Source organism: Passer montanus, unplaced genomic scaffold (assembly GCF_014805655.1).
Source record: "Passer montanus isolate IOZ18808 unplaced genomic scaffold, ASM1480565v1 scaffold5, whole genome shotgun sequence".
Lineage (NCBI taxonomy): Eukaryota > Metazoa > Chordata > Aves > Passeriformes > Passeridae > Passer > Passer montanus.
In genome coordinates this window covers 16,836,793-16,862,246 of record NW_024369929.1, presented here as the reverse complement: position 1 = coordinate 16,862,246, position 25,454 = coordinate 16,836,793, and the positions used below count along the sequence as shown (strand labels likewise).

The 25,454-nt window shown below is 44.0% G+C and overlaps 1 protein-coding gene across 3 annotated transcripts in view; it reads right to left on the bottom strand.

The window, feature by feature from the left end:
- MAP2K5 (mitogen-activated protein kinase kinase 5) overlaps positions 1 to 25,454 on the bottom strand; it is a 123,360-nt gene that overhangs the window by 90,423 nt on the left and 7,483 nt on the right. For 2 of the 3 annotated variants that reach the window (XM_039722886.1, XM_039722888.1), the window contains exons 3-8: positions 22,867 to 22,934; positions 19,574 to 19,643; positions 14,843 to 14,883; positions 14,096 to 14,160; positions 10,077 to 10,125; positions 3,507 to 3,571 (exon numbers count right to left, since the gene is read on the bottom strand). In XM_039722886.1, the coding sequence (XP_039578820.1) occupies positions 3,507 to 3,571; positions 10,077 to 10,125; positions 14,096 to 14,160; positions 14,843 to 14,883; positions 19,574 to 19,643; positions 22,867 to 22,934 (358 nt within the window). Of the gene's footprint in view, positions 1 to 3,049; positions 3,115 to 3,506; positions 3,572 to 10,076; positions 10,126 to 14,095; positions 14,161 to 14,842; positions 14,884 to 19,573; positions 19,644 to 22,866; positions 22,935 to 25,454 lie in introns of all 3 variants that reach the window. The other variant, XM_039722887.1, reaches the window with a different exon arrangement.

The window sequence follows — 25,454 nt, the reverse complement described above, 5'->3', positions numbered from 1 at the left end:
GCCATATCTAACACGAGAATTTTTATCGTTCCTTAATTAAGCAAACAGCGGATCAAAAGGTAGGGGAGAATAAGATGTCAAAGAACTATAAAATCCCTTCCTTTTAGAACAGGAAAAACATTTAGATTCAGCAAGTTCTCCCTAGAAATATGGCTATAAAGTATTGATTTTTCACCAGGCTCAATTGACTGAAAAGTTGTTTGTATAGCAATATTGGCCGAGCCAATATAGTGGAACAATTTTGCTCCACACAGTAATCAAGTGTATTTCTAAAGTATAATTATACTGTCATAAAAATAAAGCTAAGATACCTCTTCTCCAAGCCATAAACCACTCGCAGCTGTAAAGAACCCAAATAAATGAAATCCATTTTCTAACTAAAAAAATCCCGTGTTTTCTAACTAAACATAGGCTTCCAAAGAGAACCAGCCCACCTCCAGCTGGGGGGAGCAGGAGGGGTGATCAATACTTCAATCTCAATAAACAATTCCAATAAAAGAGGTTTTTTTTGTGGAAAAAAGAGAGGCTGGGAGATTTTTGCTCAGCCTCGTGCGACGCGCCGTCGTGTCCCCCCAACACCGGGAATATTTCACTGCCACAATGGACAGGAGTCAGGATAAAGAGCTCAGGGAGGAGAGGGGGAACGAAAAAAGAATAAAAATACAAGGTAGGGATAACAAAAAGATAAAAGGAAGGGCGCAGACAGGCGGGCTGCTGAGCTGAGATCGATCCCGCACGGCCTCTGCTCCCCGAGCCAACAGCCCCACGCCGGAGAGGGAAACTGCCCAACCTCTGCAATTCATTCCACCTGACAAATGCTCATTGATTTACTGGAATAAAATAGCTCTGGCTGCTCTCCGTGGCTGGGGCAGGGCAGCTACCTGCCAGGGCTCCAGTGGGAATCCCTGATCTCCTGCTGGGGCACGGGGGCTCTGCCAGAGAGGGAGGATTGGGAACTTTTTGGGAAGGGGGGATTGAGTGGTTTTGCCATGGGGCTGGAGCCAGGCTGGGAGAGCTGGGAATGCTCCCCTGGAGAAGGGAAGGATCCAGGGAGAGCTCAGAGCCCCTGAAGGGCTCCAGGAGAGCTGGGGAGGGACTGGGACAGGGATGGAGGGACAGGACACAGGGAATGGCTTCAGAGTGGGAAAGGGGAGGTTTAGATGGATATTGGGAAGGAATTTTTGGCTGGGCTGGAACTCCCAGAGCAGCTGGGGCTGCCCTGGATCCCTGGAGTGTCCAAGGCCAGGCTGGAGGGGTTTGGAGCAGCCTGGGATGGTGGAAGTGTCCCTGAGATAAATTGAGCTCCCTTCCAGCCCAAACCATTGGAGGATTCCATGATAATCTGTAAAATATCACACACAAACCAGTGCCCATGCCCTGGGAAAGGCTGGAGTCACTCCTGCCCTGGAGACACCCCAGAGTCCCTGCAGCTGCTGACTCCAAATAACGAGGGGATAAAAAGGAACACGAGCCACAGAAACACCTCCCTGACAGGAGGGGCTCCTGCCCCTCCAGGTGGGACTGTCCCTGTCCCAGAGGGCAGGGAATTGTCACAGTCCCCACTCCAGGCAGGGGATCCCAGCTGCACAGCCTCAGGAGCACAGGATGGTGTCACCCAGGGCTGCCATCCCAACTCCACAGCCTCAGGAGCACAGGATGGTGTCACCCAGGGCTGCCATCCCAACTCCACAGCCTCAGGAACACAGGATGGTGTCACCCAGGGCTGCCATCCCAACTCCACAGCCTCAGGAGCACAGGATGGTGTCACCCAGGGCTGCCATCCCAACTCCACAGCCTCAGGAGCACAGGATGGTGTCACCCAGGGCTGCCATCCCAATTCTGCAGCCTCAGGAGCACAGGATGGTGTCACACAGGAACATCCAGCTTTTACCCCAACTCCCTGAAGAACCTTCTCTGCCTCTCCACCCAACACCAACAACTCTGAGCTCTAAAGCTCAACACTCTCTCTCGTATCTCCAATAAAATCAGAAAATAACACCATTTCCTCAAGTCCTAGGAACATCCTTCTCCAAAAAATCTCTGAAGCACCTTCCACCCCCAGGGCCAACCTGATTTCAGGAGTCCATCCCAAGGCTGCATTTCCTCCTTGGAGGCTCTGGAAGTCCATTTCCATCCAACCTTCTGCCAGGAGGAGTTGTTTTGCAATGCTGGCAGCCAATTAGAAACCAAACTAAATGCACCGTGGCTTTTAAAGCATTTTAGGGGGGAGAAAAAATGTTAATATCAAAGTTAAAGTGTCTAAGGTATAAACAAAACCCTAATGGGATGCTGGGTTACTGTATATGGTAAACAGCTCTCTGGAGGAAACCTTTATTACTCCCTCAGGGCTTTCTGACAAAGTATGGATTTCTTAATTCCCACAGGAATATTTTTCATACCCCACTGCAGACTATTAAGTCCCAGATATTACATTCTGCAGTTTAAACTTTGCACAATGCATAAGCAGGAGTTTTCTCAACAGGAAAGTCTTATCTGTGCTATTTTAATTTTTACAATATTAAAATTAATCCTGGCTGCAGGGCTGGAACTTCTGCACCAAAATCTGGTGAAAATTAATCCGAGCCAGAGCTTCTGCACCAAAATTTGGTTAAAATTAATCTGAGCCAGAGCTTCTGCACCAAAATTTGGTTAAAATTAATCTGAGCCAGAGCTTCTGCACCAAAATCTGGGGGAGTTGGTCAGGCTGGAAGGGAGAGCAGCCAAAGGGGGTGAGGGATGCTGCAGGGCAGGGCACTGGTGCCACCACATCCCACTGCTGTCATGCCCAGGTGAGGCAGCAGAATTCCAAATCCTGGAGGCCAATCCAGGACATCCCAGATCCCGCTTGTGAACCCTCAACTTGCTCCCAGAAAAGATTCAAAGCCGCGTTAAAATCAGAATTAAACACCTCAAAATGGTTTAAAAGTTTCCACGATGACTTTTTTTTTCCTGCAGAGCAGCAAGCCGCACCTACACCACAAAATGCAGAAAGCAAAAACGCTGTGAAATTTGAATTTTGGGGCAGATTTGAGGTGAAACCCCCACTCACTTGTAGACGGTGCCGCCGTTGCCGTGGCCGAGGATGTCTCGGTATCGAATGTCTTGTTCATTCATCTCCACAAGAAAGAAAGAAAAACAAAAGAGATGTCATGCTGGGGATGGAAATGTCAAGGAAAAGCAACTCCAGGCCATAAACAACAAGCAGTCTGGGTCATTTCAAGTTCAGCTGCAAGAACGAGAAGATCAATACAACATTTGCTGTCCAATTTATAAAAGACGATACCAAGGGACAAAGTGATGGAAAGTTTAATGACAATTTGTTTGCCTGGGTCATTTCATTAAAGTTTGATAAAAGGTGTCAAAATGGCCAGAACGGTTTAAAAGTTTCCATGATGACTTTTTTTTCCTGCAGAGCAGCAAGACGCACCTACACCACAAAATGCAGAAAGCAAAAACGCTGTGAAATTTGAATTTTGGGGCAGATTTGAGGTGAAACCCCCACTCACTTGTAGACGGTGCCGCCGTTGCCGTGGCCGAGGATGTCTCGGTATCGAATGTCTTGTTCATTCATCTCCACAAGAAAGAAAGAAAAACAAAAGAGATGTCATGCTGGGGATGGAAATGTCAAGGAAAAGCAACTCCAGGCCATAAACAACAAGCAGTCTGGGTCATTTCAAGTTCAGCTGCAAGAACGAGAAGATCAATACAACATTTGCTGTCCAATTTATAAAAGACGATACCAAGGGACAAAGTGATGGAAAGTTTAATGACAATTTGTTTGCCTGGGTCATTTCATTAAAGTTTGATAAAAGGTGTCAAAATGGAATGATATAACATAGCTCAAGAGGGTCAGGGCACTGCTGCTGAGAGGAAAAGGGGCTCCAGAGCAGCACATCAGCAGAGCCAAAGTTGGAGGTGAATGGGAACGAGCCTGGCAGCTGCAGAAGTTTGGGATTTATTCTGGAATCAGCAGGGCTGAGCCTCGGCGAGAGGCACAGCTCAGCTCAGACTCTTTTACCTAAAGAAAAATCAGTCTGCAATCCCAATCCAAGTGATTTTCCTTGAAATCCACAGCAATTTCTTTGCCTCAGTTTTTTCTGCTCGCTGGGACAACTCAGATGCAAAGCACTGCACAAATTCCTGAATTTGGCACCTTTTTTATATGGATTTTACAACAGCTTAACATATTGCCTGAGAAGCAACTGACATCCAAAACCAGAGCTCAACCTTCTCCTGGACGAGCAGAGTTACTCTAATTTTGCACAAATTTAAAAATCCCATTAAAGACATTTTTGCAATGCATATTTATACTTGAAAATAAATATTCTGAACAGAATTATTTCTGGGTTAAAAGCAATCTTCTTTTCCAGAAAGATTCCCCCACTGCCTGAGCATTTTAAGTAGAAAACGTTTGGGCAAATCCTGCTTTGAAAAGGTATTTTCCTAGGAAACCTGAACTCATTTTCAGTAATTACTTGTATTTTATGGGACACCAAGTTAAATATTTCACATGGCTTGGCCTGGCTGCTTAAAGGTGTCATTTTTGTGTATTAACACAAGTGATGATAACAAGCCCAAATGTCCCAAAGAGTCAATACTCAGCATTTCTAATGACCAGAAAATGAAATATTTTATTGATTTAAAAGAAGTTGCGAGGACAGAAATGATTAATCCAAAATTGATGTTTTTTCCTTTCACTACCTGAGCAAAAAAATGTGGTTTCTCACTGGAATTGCTACACAGGCATGGGAAAACCTGAGCTGAGGCAACTCAAAAGAGAAGGTGATGATTTTATTATTTATTTGTGATTAAAGCTGGGCCAGATTCCTTAGGAGGGCCCATTTGTGATTAAAATTACCATTTACTTCATTACTGAAAGCTCCTTTGCTTGTTGCACTCATCAGGAAATGCAAACAGAAAGGGAGGAAGTTGTTAAATGGGATTTAAAAGATGTAAAGAGTCTGCAGTGGATCCCTAAAACAAAACCAATTTCTCCCTGGCTGCAGACTTGGGAAATTTAAGGAGTTTTGCTCCTCCAAGCTTGAGGCCCTGAATCCTCCATCCTTGGAGGAAACACCTCCTGCATTCCCAAAAACCTCCTCCTGAACCCACCACCCCGAAGGAAACCCAGTGAACCCACAAAACCAACACGAAATTTGTATTTTTGCATCCTGCTGGGGGAAAAGAGAAGATTTTTTGGAGGTTCCTCAAGTCATGAAGCAGGAATTGAGCAGAACCGGAGACACCAAGCACAGCCCCTGTCCCCCTGCTTGCTGCCCATGGGAAAAGGGAATATTTTCTCCACATCCCTCCCTAAAAAACAGGGGCAGCTCCATCCTCTGAGGCTCCAAGGGCACCCAGAACTCCAGGGAAAAGCAGGAATGCTGGGCTGGAGGCAGGATCTGCATCTGATGGGAGATAAAATGGGATTTACTGGCTCAAATAAAGGTGCCAAAGGCACGGGGTGATTTATTTATTCCACTGGGAAACTGGATTCTCCATCGTAAAAGGGTCTCTTACAGCAGGGGGTGTTAAACCTGCAAAAGCCCAACTGGATGGGCTGGAAAATTCAGGAATCCAGGGGAAAGCAAGCAGGGAGCAGCAAACAAAGCATCCCTCCCTCCACCGGCTGGGGATGAAACCAGGGTGGGTTTTTTGGAAATTAAAAGCCAAATTCCCAATTAATCCCAGTGAAACCAGGGTGGGTTTTTTGGAAATTAAAAGCCAAATTCCCAATTAATCCCAGTGAAACCAGGGTGGGTTTTTTGGAAATTATGTAAATTATTAAGAGCAAATGCTCAATTAATTCTGCTAAAATCAGGGTGGGGTTTTTGTCAGCTTTTAAGAGCCAAATTCCCAATTAATCCTGATGAAATCAGGGTGGGTTTTTGGTGAATTATTAAGACCCAAATTCCCAATTAATCCTGGTGAAATCAGGGTGGTTTTTTTTAAATAAATACCCGAATTCCCCATGAATCCTGGTGAAATCAGGGTGGGGTTTTTTGTGGGGTGGGTTTTTGTCAATAAACACCCGAATTCCCCATGAATCCTGGTGGGATCAGGGTGGGTTTTTGTCAATAAACACCCAAATTCCCCATGAATCCTGATGAAATCAGGGTGGGTTTTTTGTCAATGAACACCCGAATTCCCCATGAATCCTGGTGAAATCAGGGCGGGTTTTTTGTCAATAAACACCCGAATTCCCCATGAATCCTGGTGAAATCAGGGTGGTTTTTTTTAAATAAATACCCGAATTCCCCATGAATCCTGGTGAAATCAGGGTGGGGTTTTTTGTAAATAAACACCTGAATTCCCAATTAATCCTGGTGAAACCAGGGGGGGTTTTTTTGTAAATAAATAACCAAATTCCCAATGAATCCTGGTGAAATCAGGGTGGGTTTTTTGTCAATAAACACCCGAATTCCCCATGAATCCTGGTGGGGTCAGGGTGGGTTTTTTGTCAATAAATACCCGAATTCCCCATGAATCCTGGTGGGATCAGGGTGGGTTTTTTTGTAAATAAATAACAAATTCCCCATGAATCCTGGTGGGATCAGGGTGGCTGTGTGCCCATGAAGCCCCAGTGCCAGTTAAGCCCGGCTGGCGAGCAGCTCCCTGCCCTGAGCAGAGGAGCAGCCCCGGCTGCAGGACTGCAGCAGCAGCCCTGCCGTGCTCCTTATGAACTGCTGACACTCTATCAATGCTGAATCAATGGGTGGCATTTACCCTGAGTGACAGAAAAGAAATAAATATTTATGTCACATCACCTCTATCAATGAGGCCGCGCAGAAAGCTATTTCTGACCTGTCAATATTTGATTATCTTGAAGGATCACGTCCCCTGCTTTTAATGATTAATATGAATTCCTTATTAAAGCCAAATGGAAACTACTGGGGGAATATCATTAGGAATGCCTCAAAGCAGAAACTGCCAAAAAATAATCAAAAATAATGACCCGGGCCAGACTTAAGTAATGGTTAAGTGTGACTTAATCCCCCCAAAATGAACAAAAGTTGAAGTTTCATCCAGGAACCCATCACCAGTTGTGGATCTGCGACCAAAATCTTGCAGAACTCAACTGAAATAATTTGCTCTCCACAAAAAGCAGATTAACTTCCATCAAGCTGACTGAAAAGGAGTGTTAAAACTGAATTATTGATTTCTTTTTAGTGGGTTTCTGTAACATTTTTAATATCAGAAGAAGAGGTACTTGATCCTTATTTTTTGTAATTGGTTTTAAGTGTAAATCTTCCTTCTTATTTTCTTTTTAGTGGGTTTTAAGTAGCAATTCCAATATCATAAGAAGTCCCTAATTTTTTATATTTTTGTGGGTTTAATTTACATTTTTAATATCATAAGAAGAGGCATTTAACCCTTATTTTCCTCTATTTTTCACTGGGCTTAAATAACATTTTAAATATCATAAGAAGAGGCACTTAATCCCTTAATCCTTATTTTCTTTTCTTTTTTTTTTTTCAGTCAGTTTAAGTAACATGTTTGATATCATAAGAAAAAGTTTGGTTCCCTGGGGTTTTGCATTTTAAAACCAATCTGTGAATCTCTCACAGGGCACTCCAACCACTTGTTCTCTGCAGTTGGGAACAAATAAAATGCCAAATTCAGCCAAGCACACAGAGATTTTACTCACATTTGGGGGTAAAGAATACAATAAATCACTTTAAAATAAATCAGGACTATCAGAGTCAGCCCCACCCTGCTTTAGAAGCTCAGCCTCCTGCTGCTGCCACTGCCAGGATCACAAACCACCAAGGGAAACACAGGATTCACCTGGGAATTCTGGAATACTTCGAAAAATCACCTGGCAGCAATCTGAGAACACTGAACTCAGCCTAAAATCCCATTTCCAGCTGGATCCCAGGGACTCTGCAGCGCTGGGCTCACGTTTTGGAGGGGAAAAAAAATCTCAGTTTTGGAGGGGGAAAAAACCTCAATTTTGGAGAGGAAATAACCCCTCGATTTTGGAGGGGAAAAAACCTCAATTTTGGCGAGGGGAAAAAACCTCAATTTTTGGAGTGGGAAAAAACCTCAATTTTGGAGAGGAAATAACCCCTCGATTTTGGAGGGGAAAAAACCTCAATTTTGGCAGAGGAAAATTCTCATTTTTGGAGGGGAAAATTCTCATTTTTGGAGGGGAAAAATATCTCATTTTTGGAGGGGAAAAATATCTCATTTTTGGAGGGGAAAAATATCTCATTTTTGGAGGGGAAAAAATCTCATTTTTGGAGGGGAAAAAATCTCATTTTTGGAGGGGAAAAATCTCATTTTTGGAGGGGAATATTCTCTTTTTTCCCCCAAAATGTGCCAGGTGAGGCTGAAGGGCAGCCCCAAACCCCTGGAATGCCAGGGGGGCCTGGGGAGTCCCCGAGTGCAGCACTGACAGGAGCTGAGCTAATGAAGATCTCAGCCTGGGGAGTGAAGGGCAGTTAGGGAAATCAATGAGAGCCTTTCATTTGCAGTGACACAGATGTCTCAGGCAATGGAGCCTAAGAGGCAGCCCCTGGACAGGTCCTGCCTGGGACAAAGGTGTGTGTATATTAAAATGTATCTATTTGGTTTATAAATATACAATAAATGCAAAATAAATATATTTGAATATTTGTTTTAGCTTTATCAATTTTATTTATAAAATATATTAATATATTAAAATATATTTCATTTGAATATAAAAATATATGTACATATAATATAAAATACCTATTGTTTTAATATATTTTATATTTGGTTTTATGAATATAAAATAAATGTATTTTCTATATTTTATTTCTATATTTTATCCATTCATATATAAATATATTTATATAAATATAAAATAAATGTATTTTCTATATTTCTTTTATTTTTATATTTTATCCATTCATATATAAATATATGGATATATTAAATATATTTATTTATATTAATATATTATAAACATACATAATATATTTAAATATATTTATTTTGTTTTTCTATTTTAATATAAAATATATTTATATATTAAGACATATTTATGTGGCTGCTTGAGAATTCTGGATTGCCCATCCCTGGAGTGTCCAAGGCCAGAGCCTGGAGCTCCCTGGGCCAGGGGAAGAGGATTTTCACTTTGGGCTCTGGGATCCCTGCCAGCCCAAATCCACAATCCTGAAGTGATTCCAGAGAGGTTCCTTGCAAGGACCTGCCAAATAGTTCAGGATCTCCTGCCCTAAACCTCACAAAGGTCATTTGTTGCACATAAATAAAACCTTATAAAAGAAATTTATTTCACAGTAAAGTGTAAAGCCAGGCCTTATTGCTATTTTAACCAAACTAACAACTGGCCTGCTGAGCTCCCGTGAGAAATGAACTCCAAGGATGAAAATCAGTTTATGTAGCAGCCTATTCTTGTGAAAAAAAAACCAGGTTACACCTGCAAAAACAAGAATTCTATCCCATAAGAATCCATGAAGAAAATATGTAAACGACCCAGAGACAGAGAAATGTAATAAACACACACTGGCCAGTGGAATGAACCTCAGCAGGCTCCTAACCAATTACAGCCATGCACTGCACCTTCTGGTACTGCTGTAAATGTAACTGTGCATCCTTTATTGCACTCTTTTAACCAAAGCACACACATAATCTTGGTTTTATCCATTAATTTTGAAGCTTTCTCCACTTTCAGGTCAAGCTTTCACTCTCAGGTCAAATGCAGCGTTCTCTTGGGGGTCAGGGTTTGTCACTGCACAAAGTCCAAAATCCTCAATAACCAGGGTTCTAACAATACACTAAGTAAAGAATTCAACAAGAATTCAACTATTCCACACAAAAACCCCAAGTATTTAATCTCATTTCCACCTCTGATGTGAGGCTGACAAGTGAGCAGGGAACTCAGTTACCCAAAACCAACTGAGGGCCCCCATCCATTTGCAGCTAAAGCTGATTTTGAGACGTGGGGAGCAAATTTCTGTGCCAATCAAAGCCAATCAGGACCCTGGACGTTCCCACGACCCCCAATTTTGGGTTAAAAAACCAAATTACAGCTGAATGAGCTGGGAGCAGCACCAAGGCATGAGATGTGCCCCAGCCCAAGCACCCACCTGGCCATTGGCAAGGATCTTCTTCAGCTCTGCAGAGGACTTCTTCAAGCTGGAGAAGGAAAAAAAAAACAAATTAGAAACAATTCTTTTTAACATTTCACTCTGTCAGACAAAGAGAGGAACAAGGGAAGTTTGTGGTTCCATGTGCTGAGATTAAACCTGAGGGGGAAGGTGGGGTGAGACCAGCCAGCACTGCCAAGCTGCAGGCAGCAGGCATGAACAAGCAATGAACAGCTAAAATAAAGAAAGAAAATTTTTAAATCAATGTATTTTCCACCTTACAGCTGGTTTAGACACCTAACTGCACAACCTGCAGGGACACAAGCTACTGCTCACCAGCTCTGAGAGGGAAATTTAAAATAAAGCTGCTCTCATGGTCAGGGGGTTTAAAAAACCACAGGAAAATGTGGCTCACGCCCCGTTTTCCTGTACTGGTCTGGTTTCTGAGCTCCCAAAGCATGATTGCAGGAATTCCTGCAGATCTCAGCTCCAGGCTGTGCTGCCAGGGATGTCACCTCCTCCAGGGACCCCAGCCTGGGGCAGAATTCCTGATTTGGGACCTCGGCCGTGCCCAAATCCCCGAGGGGAGGTTTGGAAATCCCAGCTTTCCATGGGCTCCCATTCCAGGGCACTCTGCTGGGCCCCCTGGCTTTTCCAGCAGAGTCCACCCCAAACCAATAAACAAAACTGACTTGAATTCCCTTGACTTTTCCAGGAGAATCCACCCCCAAACCAATAAACAAAACTCACTTCAATTCCCTTGGCTTTTCCAGGAGAATCCACCCCCAAACCAATAAACAAAACTCACTTGAATTCCCTTGGCTTTTCCAGGAGAATCCACCCCAAACCAATAAACAAAACTCATTTTAATTCCCTTGGCTTTTCCAGGAGAATCCACCCCAGACCAACACAACAATCCCCCACTTTAATTTCTCCACAAGAACTTCACCAAGCCCCCCTCTCAGCCTGGTGAGTTAAAGAGTGAAACCTTCAATGCCCTCAAACTCCTTGAAAAACTCACAAAATCCTGTTTTTTCCTCTCCTTTCCTGACTAACTCTGCTCCTTCAACACAACAAACTGCCAGGGCAGCAACGTCTGCAAAACTTCATCTCAAAGGGACATTCTGCTCTTATTACTGAAGTTAAAAAAAAAAAAAGTACAAAATAATATATTCTTGAAAGGGCTGTGCACGTGTCTTGATCACAGATCATTATTAACAGGAACAGTGAAAACACAGATTTCATATTTGGTGGCTTTGTTCTTTAATAGGCCTCTTGTTCCCACGACTGCTTTAAAGAAAAATTAAGTTTTCCAAGGAAACATAAGTTGATCTTGTCATCTTTCATGACTAACAATTTGTGAACATGAAACAAAGAGAGACTTTCAATTACTTCAAAAACAAAACTCCTGGTGCAGAAGGTTTTGGAAAAGGAATGGCAATTAACCACCAGATAAGGTGACAAGAATCTTCTAGAAGCTTCATTTTCAATGCACTTGAAGAAGAAGCTCAAAGTACAGGAGGTACTGAAAGGAAGCACGAGCAGTGACAGAAAAATCAGCTTTATTTAGCTCAGCCTGGGGGGACTGCAGAGCACAGAGATACTCAGATTTATTTCCTCTTCATTTCAGAGTTTTGGGACGGGGCAAACTTTGCCAGGATGGGGTTTTTTAAAACCTTCACAATGACAGAGCCACCACAGGCAGCAGCAAACTGGGATTACTGGTTTTTGGATGGGGATTCCAGTGGGGAAAAACGCCAGCCCTGCTGCTGGCTGAGGCTGGAATCTCCCCCAGTGAAATGGGATTTGTGGGACTGTCCCAGGCTCAGGACAGGCCCCCAAAACTCACCCTCCAAACGTGCCCAGAACACCACAAGTGTGCCCCTCTGCTCACATTAAAAAGGTAATTCACCTTTTGCATCTTCACAACACCCCTTTTCTCTTCCTTTTTCTCAGGGAGAAAAGGGAGCAGGATGCTGATGCATGGATAAATGGAATATTGTCAGCTTATTAGAATAATAGAATAATTTAGGTTGAAAGGAGCCTCCAGAGAATTCTATTCCCATGGCTCAATGTGCTCTTGTAGGAAGAAGATGGAGCCAGACCCTCCTTATTTCTCTTTAAGGATACAGGAAGATTTTTTGGTAGTTTTTACCATCAGCATCATGACTTCCTGTAACAATTCATGTAATAAAAAGGAGTTTATCCTCCAGCATTTGAAAAACAAATCTCTAGAGAAAAAAAGAGAATGAGTTTTGTTGCCTTTTAAGACCATAATATGGGTTTTCAAATTAGGGCTGGAAAGTAAAAAGCAAGATAAGGGGGATGGACTCCAAAACTTGCTGTAACTGTAGTTAACAAGCACCTAAGCTGAAAAGATTTTTAAACAATGCTACCCCACCCTAACAAACCTACCTAAGTTTATTATTTAGGCTATTTATTGGTACAAACCTATGAAAGGGAATTAAACTTTCAAATCAAGGAGTCCTGGAATGAACCAGCAACAAAGAGCTGAGCACAGACCCTGGCACTGCAGCAGCCACAGGAATCAGCTCCAAATTGCACCTCAGGGCTTTTTAAACTCAGAGCCACCTGAAACACCCAGCAAATCCTTGTTTCTTCCTGAAACACCCAGCAAATCCTCATTTCTCCAGCAGAAAACCCTTATTTTTTCCTGGAATTCCCAGCAAACCCTTATTTCTTCCTGAAAGACCCAACAAACCATCATTTCTTCTTAAAACACCCACCAAAATCCTTGTTTCTCCAGCAGCAAACACTAATTTCTCTCTGAAACATCCATCAAAACCTAATTTCTCCCTGGAATCTCCAGCAAACCCTAATTTTCCCACCCCCAAACCCTAACTTCCTCTTGAAACACCCATCAAACCCTACCTGCTTCCTGGAATTCCCATCAATCCCTGATTTCTCCAGCAGCAAACCCTAATTTCTCCCTGAAACACCCACCAAACCCCATTTTTCCAGCAGCAAACCCTAATTTCCTCCTGAAACACCCATCAAACCCCAATTTCTCCACAGCAAACCCTTATTTCCTTTTGAAGCACACACCAAACCCCAATTTCTCTCGCTGGAATCCCCACCAACCCTCACTTCTCCATCACCAAACCCTGATTCCTTCCTGAAAACACCCATCAAACCCTAATTTCCTCCTGAAACACCCATCAAACCCCAGTTTCTCCCTGAAATCCCCACCAATCCTCATTTCTGTATCACCAAACCCTGATTTCTCCCTGAAACACCTATCAAACCCCAATTTCCTCCTGAAACACCCATCAAACCCCAATTTCTCCCTGAAACACCCATCAAACCCCAATTTCCCCACCACCAAACCCCCATTTCCCCCGGCATCCCCACCAAACCCCAATTTCTCCCTGAAACACCCATCAAAACCCTAATTTCTCCATCACCAAACCCCCATTTCCCCCAGCATCCCCACCAAACCCCAATTTCTCCATCACCAAACCCCAATTTCTCCATCACCAAACCCCAATTTCTCCATCACCAAACCCCAATTTCTCTCCTGAAACACCCACCAAACCCCAATTTCCTCCTGGAACACCCACCAAACCCCAATTTCTCCATCACCAAACCCCAATTTCTCCACCACCAAACCCAATTTCCCCCAGCATCCCCACCAAACCCCCGTTTCTCCACCACCAAACCCCAATTTCTCCACCACCAAACCCCATTTCCCCCGGCATCCCCACCAACCCCCCGTTTCTCCACCACCAAACCCCAATTTCCCCCAGCATCCCCACCAAACCCCAATTTCCCCACCACCAAACCCAATTTACCCCGGCATCCCCACCAACCCTCACTCCCCAGCACAAACCCACGGGAAGAATCGCCCCCATCCCCAGCCCAACGCCACCCACGGGAATTCCACCTTCCCACCACCAAACCCACCCAGCCCCAGCTCTCCCGGGACCAGCCCCAGCTCGGGCTCCATTTTGGGTTCCAAACCACGGAATGAGGAGGAGGAAGGCAGCAGAAGGCCTTACCTGTTGCTGGGGAGGGCCTCGGAGGCGGCCGAGGCGCCGCTGCCGGCCCCCGCCCGCGTGTTCACCTGCGGGGACAGAGGGGAGCCTGAGCAGAGCCCTGCTCGCAGGACACCCTGCTCATTAACCTCTCGTTTGCCACGGATTCCTCGTCTCGCTAGCAAGGTTAATTAGCTGGTTGCTAGGCGTGCTGCTGGTGGAGGGCTGGATGTAGGTTAGCGGGATGCACGATTCCGCGCGCAGGGGTTGAGGAATGTGCTGGGAAATTCAGGATTTATGCTCCTTTTGGATACTCAAAAATCACTTCATGCGTTTATGGGCTTCTCCGTGTGATTGTAGGAGCAATAAGGAGTCAAAAATGTGAAATAATTCCATTGTGGTGCCTCCCACAATTGGATAAAGGCTGAAATCACAGGAATGAGGTGGGGGTTTAAAAGCTTTGAAGTAGTGGCAGACAGCAGTTGATAAATGAACTACTAAAATTTAAGAACATGATTAGCAGAGGTTAAAAACAAAAAGGCAAACCCATTCTTAATAAAACCACATATACAAATATAGATATCACAGCCAACATTTTGCAGATGAATCCTTCTCCCACCCTCGCCAAAGGAAAAAAAAAAAATCAGAATTAAAAAAAAAAATCTGCTTGTCAGAGCTCAAGAAAGTGCAGTTTTATTTGACATTTCAATAAGTGGAACACAGCATTACAAATCCATCTAACTTTGCTGAAACAATTATTGAAATTCGTACCTTGAGGCCATGTATGTTCCGTTTCCCAGGAGGTTTGCAGGCTGAAACAGTAATTGACTAAATTGTAGAACACATCAGGGCCATTTACAAATTTGCTCAAAATGAATCTTTTCAAAAGAAATGAGGGTGACACCAAAATTAGCAGAGAGAAATGATTGAAAAGTGCCTGGCGAGACCCAGAGTGGGAATTACAGCCCAGGATTTTTAACTTGCAGGAGTGAGCATTTATAAATGCTAAGAGCTTCCTGACACCGTGTAATGGAAATTCTAATTTCTGCTCAGAACACAGCACAACCCAGAGAAGCCTCGGCTCAGAGCAGGGGATTTTTGGGTAATTCAGATTGCAGCCTTGTGGTGCTGTGTTTTCACAAGCTGGGTTGGTTTTTTTTTCCATGGAATTTCACAGGGATATTTACAATCCAATATTGGGATTTTTAGGGAATTGGCTGCATCAGGAATTGGGTATTTTGGCAGAGGCACTTTGGGGGAAAGGGGGAAGAAATGTGGAGGAAAACGGGCAAGAAATGTGGGGGAAAATGGGCAAGAAATGGGTGGAAAAACATGGAAGAAAAAGGAAAACCAAACCTGGGGGGAAACCCCAAAACTGGGGGGGAGAAAACTCCAGACCTGGGGGGGGGAGAAAACCCCAAACCCGGGGGGGAACCACGGCAGGGGTAACAGCAGAGCCTCCAAAAGGTAAATACTGAATAAATAAAAGGTAAATGTGGGGGATAACAAATATGGGGGAAAAACAAACAAGGGGGGAAAAAACAGGGGGGAGAAAACCATGGCAGGGGTAACAGCAGTGAGCCTCCCATCAAATAAATAAAAGGTAAATATAAAATAAATAAAAGGTAAACATGGAGGAAACCTGGGGAAACACCAAATCTGGGCAAAAACCATGGCAGGGGCAACAGCAGAACCTCCAAAAGGTAAATATTGAATAAATCAAAGGTAAATATGGGGAAAACCATGGGGGAAAACAAATCTGGGGAACACTGTGGGGGAAAACCCAAACCTGGGGGGGGAAACCCAAACCTGGGAGGGAAAACCCAAACCTGGGGCAACAGCTGAGCCTCCAAAAGGTAAATACTGAATAAATCAAAGGTAAATATGGGGCAAAACCACGGGGAAAACCCCTGGGGGAAACACAAACAGGGGGAAACCATGGCAGGGGAACAGCAGTGAGTCTCTCAGGTAAATACTGAGTAAATAAAAGGTAAATAGTGAATAAATAACAGGTAAATAGTGAATAAATAACAGGTAAAGAGTGAATAAATGCCACTGAAAACGTGACTTTTTGGGGCAGAGCTACAATCGTGGCCCTGCAGGGCTGTGCTAAAGGGGCTGTCACTGCTGAGTGAGGGCACAAATCGGATTTTTTCCTCCCTCCTGTTTCTGACAGCAGGAAGCAGAACTATTTATGAGGCAGGAGGACACAGGTGATGGTTATTGAACACAGGGCCACGTGCCTTTAACAACACCCAAAATTACCACGTGCATCCAAAGAGGGAAAATGTTACATATTAAATAAATATAACCCAAAATGATAAATTAGAAATACATATATAAGCCCATCCTGCTTTGCCAATAGATGAAAAATTGACATTTTGAACAAGATATTCAATCAATAATGATTTTTATGGGGTGCATTTGGATGCTGTGTTCACCTTGCATTCCACAAATAGGATGTAAATAACATGGGTAAAAGATAGAGATAAATAGATATAAATATCTATAAATACATATAAAATATATGAAGATATATATAAAAATATACACAGATATATAAAAATACACTTCGATTAGCATATATCAGATATAAATATCTATAAGTACATATAAATATATATGTAGATATATATAAAAATATACACAGATATATAAAAATACACTTCGATTAGCATATATATATTAAAAATAGATACATAAAAATGCATAGATATCTATTAAAATAAGTAGATATCTGTAAAAATATGTAGATATCCATAAAATATATTAATTTATACACATGTATATACGTACATATATGTCTATTTATATGTGTGTATAAAATATATTAATATATACATAAATCTATAAATATATAGAGATATATAAAAATATATACAGACATATATGTGTGCACACATTTTTTATATGTACACCACATATAGATGTTTATTTTTAATATAAAATCCCCCTCTGGCTCTTACTACCTAACCAGCAATAATAAACCTATTAAAAAAATAGAGAAAATATCAATTTTTTTTTTTCCCTTAAAGATCTTTTTGTTATGAAATAAGTAAAGCACAGCCCAGGTAACAGAGGTTGGCACATGGAAATTTACTCCTGACAGGATTTTAATGGAATACAGGAGTTTTGGGAGCAGGAACTGAGGCTTCCTCAGAAGTTAAGAGAGACAGAAAAGGAAAAGAACTCAAAGGATTTGCAAGGAAATCTCTTTAAAGGGAAGAAGTGGAAATCAGAGGCAGAAAAGCTGCAGGTGCTGCTGGGCTTTCAAGGGGGAACGTGGAGAGCCAGGGCCAGAAGGGCACAGGAGAAAGGGGCTGCCAAAATTTGGGGTGTTCATTAGAGAGGCAGGACAAGGAGACAGGAAAGGGGAAAAAAAATAAAAAGAGAGCAAGAAAACAGGGAAAAAAAGGAGAAAAAAAGAGCAGGAAAGCAGATTTTGTTGGGTATTTCAGAGGAGCTGCAGAGCTCAGGGGTGGGTTTGGGGGTTTGAAGGCTCTAACCCAGGATAAAAAGGGGTTTTAAGGAGTGGTTTGGGAAGGTGAAGCCCAAGCTGAGCTCTGGAGCAATGGAGGGAGTGGGAAGGAGGAAAAGGCAGCAGAGAGGCAGGGCTGGGGCAGGGGGAGGACCTGCAGGTGGCTGGGGGGACTGAGCTGGGGCAGGACTGAGACAATTCCAGCTCTGCCCAGCCAGAGATCACCTAGCAGACAGCAGCAGGAACAGGAGGAATTCCCAGGGCTGGCTCTTCAGGAATGAGCCAAAGGGAGAGGGTTAAATCTCAGAAAAATTAAAAATTAAACCCGGGGTGGGTCGGGTGTGAGCAGCTCCTGGCAGCGCTCCCTGGGGCTGGCTGTTTACAGGGAAATGTAAACACTTAAAGGAAAATTCCAAGATTTTCCAGCCTAATCGCATCATCCAGTTTCTCTGAGCCACAAGAGGAGGATCCAGGGAATCCTCAGAGCTTTTCCAGGGCCTGAAGGGGCTCCAGGAGAGCTGGGGAGGGACTGGGGAAAGGGATGGAGGGACAGGACACAGGGAATGGTTTAAATGGGATAGGGCAGCGAGGGAGGGGAGATTGGGAAGGAATTCCTGGCTGGCAGGTGGGAAGAGGCTGGGCTGGAATTCCCAGAGCAGCTGAGGCTGCCCCTGGATCCCTGGAATGTCCAAGGCCAGGCTGGAGCAGCCTGGGACAGTGGAAGGTGTCCCTGCCATGGGATGGGATGGATTACAAGGGATGGGATTTCAGGTCCTTCCCACCCAAACCACTCCAGGACTCCATGATCCGTGCCTGGGAAGAGGCAGGAGACCCCTCCCTCCCTCTCCCTGCCCTGAGGAGGTCCCAGCTCCCACACCTTGGAGCCCCCTCCCAACCAGACCCTGCAGGCCTCAGCCAGACAAACCCAAGTTTCCACAAACCCAAATTTCCCACAAAGCCCAGTTTTCCATAAAACCCAATCTCCCACAAACCCCAGTTTTCCATAAAACCCAATCTCCCACAAACCCCAATTTTCCATGAAACCCAATCTCCCACAAACCCCTCCAACTCCTGTCCCCCTTCCAGAGGAGGCCAGGGAGCCCCCAGGAATCCCAGCCAGCCTCCTTTGGAGACCTCGTTAGCACTGTTTGAGGAGGCTCCTGGTTAATTGCCCAATTCAAACTTCAGAGAGTTGTAAGTAATGGAAGTGTGGAATGTTTAATTGGGAGCCTCATAGTATGATTATTTGTGTAATATCAGTTAAGTGAGGGGAGTTTAATTTTTAATTATTTCAATTAATTTATTGCTGGGAGATGGAGAATTTAAACCTTCTCAGTCCCATCAATTAAGAGGCAGAGATTCAGAGCCTGGCTGCTGAGATCTGAATGAATTATGTAATGCAGGAGGCTTTTTTCCAACCATTCTTGGAGCTCAGAGAAAGCATTCCCAAAAAAGCTCCCCAGCTGCCTACGGATTTTTGTCAGCTTGGAGATGACCTATTTTTTAACTGCCTCAGCCCACAGAATTGATTACACCTCTCCCTGTTCAGGAGAATTACAGAGGTGCTTGTGAATATTTGGGCAGCACTAAGGGCCCAGATCTCAGACAAAAACGTGTCCTGGCTGGAGCTGCTGTGACAGACACGTCCCACAGGGTGACAGGGACATTCCCCAGCCTGGCAGGGCTGATTAATGGCATTCAAACAGCTTGAAAAACCCAATTTTCATAAGTATCCAAGTCTTCAGTTATTCATCTGCTTTGCCTGCAAAGAGCCATCACCAATGAGTTCTTTAAATGTACTTAAATATGTACTCTGCAAAGCTCGTTAGTCTAATTTACTCCAGGAAATTAGCTGCTTTCTATGCAATAAATGCACTTTTCTCCACGCTCCCCACAAGAATGAACTCCTCTCTGCAGATGAAGAGGCACACAGGATGCTCTGTGCATTCCAACCTCCCCAGAACGTGCCAGGGAGCTGCTCCAGCCCCAGTGACCTGGTGATGACTGGGAGCTGCTCCCATTACCTCGGGGGTAGATCTGCAGGGGCTCTATCAGTTGTCCATTCACTTGCTGCTCCATCACAGTGGAGTAATACTGCAAAAAAAACCCAAAAAAGAGACGAGTCAGTAACCCAGGAGTGGTAAAAGCACTTATGGATCCTTTAATTCTGTGTATTTTCATTTTCTGTGTAATTGCCACGGTGCAGATCAGCCTTCAGATGGTTCCTTTCCATCTGCAGTGCTCCCACAAAAAGGGGTTTAAAAAAGGAGCTGTGGGGCCACGGGGATCTGCTCCTGCCTCAGCAGGGAATCCTGGGAATGCTCCAGCAGCTGAGGAAATGAGATCTTTTCAGCATGAAATATTGACAGCAAATGCAGCAGCTGGAGGAGCCAGGAAAACCAAACACGGCCACAAAGACTTGGTGCAAACAAACCCCAAATATCCCCCAAAACAGAGCAGCTGGAAAACCCCGAGGGAATGCCAAAGGGATCTGGAATTCTGGCAGTGGTGAAGATCAGCACAGAGGGATCCCAGAGCTGGGACCCCAAAAAGTCCCTGCAGACATCCCGAGACACTGAACTCCCCAGGAGCTGCTGGAGGGATCCAGGGATGTTTGTGGGTTAAAAAAACCTCAGAATGGGCAAAAAGGGCTGGAAAAGGAGCTGAGAGCATCAAAATCCAGCAGGATGCTTGGGTTGGGAGAGCTGGGAATGTTCCCCTGGAGAAGGGAAGGTCCAGGGAGAGCTCAGAGCCCCTGAAGGGCTCCAGGAGAGCTGGGGAGGGACTGGGTTCTCCCTGCCCCTGGGATGAGCTCTCAACTTCTGAATTCCCACTTCCCCAAGAGAATTCCACGCCCTGCAGACATCTCCACACACAACAGAAACACTTCTGATCCCTCCCTGGAATAACCAGCTAAAACAAACACACCTGAGAGTGCTTCCTGCCCCCCCAAAAATATAATAGAGGGAGGAAAATCCCTCTCCATTACTCACCAGTGATGACAAGTAAATGAAATATCAATCATGTAAGCTGTCAACCTTTTGGGACAGCAATAACTGTTAACAAGTAGTCTGGAAAAATTGTCTGAAAATGACTTGTCCTCCACACGCCAGCACTGGAGGTTTCCATGGAAAATTGAGATGCCAGTGGCTATTTGGAACATTGTTCAGGTATTCTTTTTAATGGGAAATTTGCCACTTATTGATCCAGAGCATGTAGCCCTTGCTTTGAGAGAGCTGCAAGCAACTTTCCAATCAGTGGCTGTCAAAAAAATTACTGCCTTTTTATACAGATACAAGACAACAGCTCCAGAGCAGCTGTCCTTAATTAACTGCACTGCCCAGCACTGGAAAAACCCCATTTACACCCCCCAAAATCAGCCTAATTCAAAGCATTTTTGCATAATCTGAGAGAATTCCAGACCTGATTTAAGCTCTTGTCAAATTCATAAAGCAAAGAACCTAAAGGGAAGGTTCAAAATTATTCAAAATATCAAAATGACCCCAAATAAATATCAAAATGACTCCAAATAAACATCAAAATGACCCCAAATATCCTCACAGTTATAATATGTTTCAAAGTCTAATCTCAGGGAATTTTTTTTTTCTCCTTAAACTGAAAAAAAAATCCACTTTATTTACATTTCAGAGAACACCTGCACCACATCAACATTCCCTGAAATCCTCTCCCAGCTGGCCAATCCTCCAAATATTTGTTGCAGGCCTCAAAATGAGTATTTCTCTTCCCCAAGATCATGAAATCAATTCATTTCCTAGGCTCAGAACATTTGTTTCCTGGTAAACACATCCCAAAACGAAGCCCATAGGATGTGAGGAACCACAGTGCAACACTCAAATAAAAAACTAGTTTAAAACTGAGGAGAAAAAATTTTTCAGAGAAGAAGAAGAGCTGCTGAAGCAGAAAGAAGTCATTTCCAGGCATCCCATAATTTTGCAGGGAAAGCAGAGAGTTGGGCAATCAGAACTCTAATGTACTGAAACTTGAACAGTGAGCTTGGAAGCATAGCAAAAAAATGACCTTCCCAAGGCACGATGAATCTGGAGGCTGCGCCAGGAAAACCCAAAGTTTTCCACTTTAAAGGCAAAAAATGGATGAGGTTTTCCCAGGAAAACAGAGAACCATGAGGAATTCTGGGGGGAGGGGTCTCCAGGGAACTGCTGGACACAAAAAGGGAGGGAAAAGGGGCTGAGAGCAGCAAAATCCCAAAAGGAACAGCAAAATCCCAAAAGGGCACCGGGAGCATGGGATGAGCCAGGCTGGGAGAGCTGGGAATGCTCCCCTGGAGAAGGGAGGGATCCAGGGAGGAGAGCTGGGGAGGGATGGGGACAGGGGAGGGAGGGACAGCACCCAGGCAATGGCTTCAGAGTAGTAAAGGGGAAATTTGGGGGGGATTTGGGGAAGGAATTCCCAGAGCAGCTGTGGCTGCCCCTGGATCCCCAGAATGGATCCTGGAGCAGCCTGGGACACTGGGAGCTGTCCCTGGGTGGGAATTCGGGTTCCTCCCCACCCAAACCAGTCTGGGATCCCCTGAATTCCCCCAAAATCACCCCTCTTGGCTCTGCCAGGTCATTTATAGGAATTTTGATCCTTCTGGCTCAGAGGGAAAATCCCCATTTTTCACCCTCTTGCTTACTTCCTTTGAAAAGAGAAGTTCAAGGATTTTTTTTTCCTCCACTTTATTCAAATGATTGTGCTGCCATCAGTGACTGCACCCTTCCCCTTGTGCAGGAGATGGATGTCTGTGGGATATATTTATTTCTGTTTCTGGGGATGCAGACAGATTCACACACCCCTACCTACACCAAGGCACACACAGCCACATCCATCTCCCCTGGAAAAACACCAAATACATCTTTAAATCCTCTCTGAATATTGAGCCTGCAGCTACAATGAAACTCCTCTGTTAGGAGGGGTGAAGCAGTCTCCAGATGAAAGTAGATTTTGAAAAATTTTTAGAGCCCAGGGGTTCATTTTTAATGAGCCGTTACTTTAAGTACTGCATAAAAAATACAAGAAATTGATAGTCCATTTAGCCTGCACTATACCTAATGCAAAAGTCATTAAGATGCATTATTCTTAATGTTTATGATATGATCAGTAAGTGAACAAGTCTTTTTTCTTTTTTGAAGTCGAGCCTGTCCACGGATCTGGTGTGAAACCACCTCCACTCCCTGCAGAACACCAAAAATTGGGATTGAACACGGGGCCACGGCCCAGCCCAACACTGTGGGACAAAAAAACCACCAAGGAAAAAGACAAACACGGGGGGAACGAGGGTTTGGGGCAGTGTACTCACATAGGACAGCATGGCCTTCATCTCCTCGTCGCTCCTGACCGTGATCCGGTCCCCGTCCTCATCCTCATCTGCCAGAGGAAGGCACCAGGTGAGCAGGGAAAGGACAGGACAACCCTGACAGGCAAGGCTTTACCTGGCTTACAGCAGCAAAGAAAATGAAAAGTCTAAACCAGAAAGGCCAGCTGCACGAGGACTCTGAAATAATAACTGTAATTGTATATAAGCTGCAAATATGCATTAACAAGAATTGTGGTTTTGTCTTCAAAGGGCACAAAGTGCTCAGAACTGCACTCTCAGCAGGTTCTTTTAGTGCCAGAACCTCTCCTGAAGCTCAGCACCTTCCCCAGGCTGGAATTCCCTCCCTAAACCTTCCCCAGGCTGGAATTCCCAAGAATCTGGGGGAAAAAAACCCTCCAAGAATCAAGGGAGGAAAAAAACCAAACCAAGAATCTGGGGGGAAAAAAAATCCAAGCCAAGGAATTCAAACCATGTGAGAAAAGGATTTTGTTCACTCTGCCTCTGGAAAGGTAATAATGAAAAAAAAAAACAAAACACCCCAAAAATTATAAAAAAAAACCCCAAAACAAAAAAAAAACCAAAGCAATGCAGAAGAGTAAAACATAAACCCCTCAAAATTGGAGTTTAAAACAGGAAGAGAGCTACTGGAGCACCACACATCCACAAGAGGGATCACAGGGAAGGCAGAAGAGGGATTAATTTATGGATAAAAGGTCTGGGGAGAGGGAACAGACTGACCTGGGACCATTTAAAAAAAAAAAAAAAGGGAAAAAAAAGGAACATTGTAGCAAAATATTTAGAAAAATTCTATTTATGCCTTTGAAATAATTGAGGAATTAACTCAGTTCCAGCTGCACAATTCCTGATGGTGGCAAAACCAGAAAGAGTTAAAAATATGTGGATGAAGAGGCAGAGAAAAATAAAAATTAATCTAATCAAGCCAAGAGTAAAACCAGAAGAAAACCAGTCCTGGACCTGAGCAGAGCTCCCAAAAATGGATCCAGAAACATTTCCAGGCTTCTCTCCTTGCCCAGAGCAGTTACATCTGATTTTCCAGCACATTAGGGAAGCAAGAGTAGAAGCAAAAATCAAAAATCCCCCCGTCCTGGCTGGATTTTGTAGCAGCCCTTGAAGAGGAGGAAGAAAGGCTCAGGAGAAGCAGAGAGCAGCAGATGGGAAATGAACCCTGAGCAGCAAAACCCCCAAAGCTGCCGGGCCGGGGATGCAGGGCTGGGAGGGAGGATGCTGAGGGCCAGGGGATGCAGGGGGCTGGAGAGCAGGGAAATCTGGGGCTGGGAACACCAAACTGCAGAGCACAAAAAGCTGGGGTGGAGACCACGACCCCCACCTGAGGCAGAGATGGACAACGGAACTTCAAGCAGGAAAATCCAGGGGGAAAATGAAAAAAAAAACCCTTTAAAGGCATCAATATCCGTAACATATTTGAGCTGGCAGTTAAGTGGCAGGGAATGGGCTCAGCAGCTGGAAATGACAGACTAGAGACACGCAGGAAGGCACAGGAGCAGATGTTGGGAGGCACAACCAACAGCAGAGTCTTGCAGGAGCCTCCTGCACATGGCACAGCTCCTGTGGGTGCTGCCCTGATGGAGCATGAAGTTCAAACACAGCTCACGAGGGACCTGGGAGGGATGGCACGCAGAGAGAAACCAAAATAACACAGAATCAAGTGAAAAAAGACATAAATGGCAAGGCTCTGCACGCTCAGGGCTGCTGGTAAAAACAGGGCAGGAAAAACACCGAGGTTCAGAAATCAAATTTGGTTTTGGGAGAGGAAAAACACGTGTGGGAAGAAAAAGTGCATTAAATAGGACTTGAAGTACCATAAATCAGTGTTCCCTCTGATTATCCACACACAGAATGAGCCCCAAAGCTCTAAAAAGGGGAGAAATAAAAATAAAATCATAAAAATGAGAGGCCCCATCTCAAGTGTGCTCTGTCCCCCCTCACTCAGATCTTGCCATCCCCTTCCTCCAAAGGAAAACAGAGGAAAACGCATAATAAAAATCATAATTTCCTTTCATCTCAAAGGAAAACAGAGGGAAAAATACAATAAAAATCAAAAGAGAGCAGCAGGAGCCTCCTCCATTTGGAAGAAAACTCCAGTTTTTCAGTATTTTATCCCCTGGGGCACTCCCCTTTGCAGCTGATTGCCCTCCAGACAGGACAATCCCCCAGGAACCCCTTCAAAAATAAAAATAATCAGGGTTTAAAGAACAAATATTAGCCTAAATACTTGCTGGGAGGATTGGAGGATTACAATTTTAAGCTGAGACCTACAGGTAGTTTATACTTTTCATTTAATTTGAGCAATAAAATGGCACTGAGGAGTCAGAGCATGGTAAGGTCAGGCTGGTAATTAAAGCTACTTTGTGGAAATATTCCAGATGTGATTAAATAATAAAATATTGCTTGCTTTAGTGCCATTATTAAAGTTGCATTAATGCATAAATATTTAACCCTGACGTATAATGAATGCCACTTATTTTAAAATAATAAATATAATCAGAATATAATAAGAAGAACATAAAAAAGATTTCTTTATTTCAGTT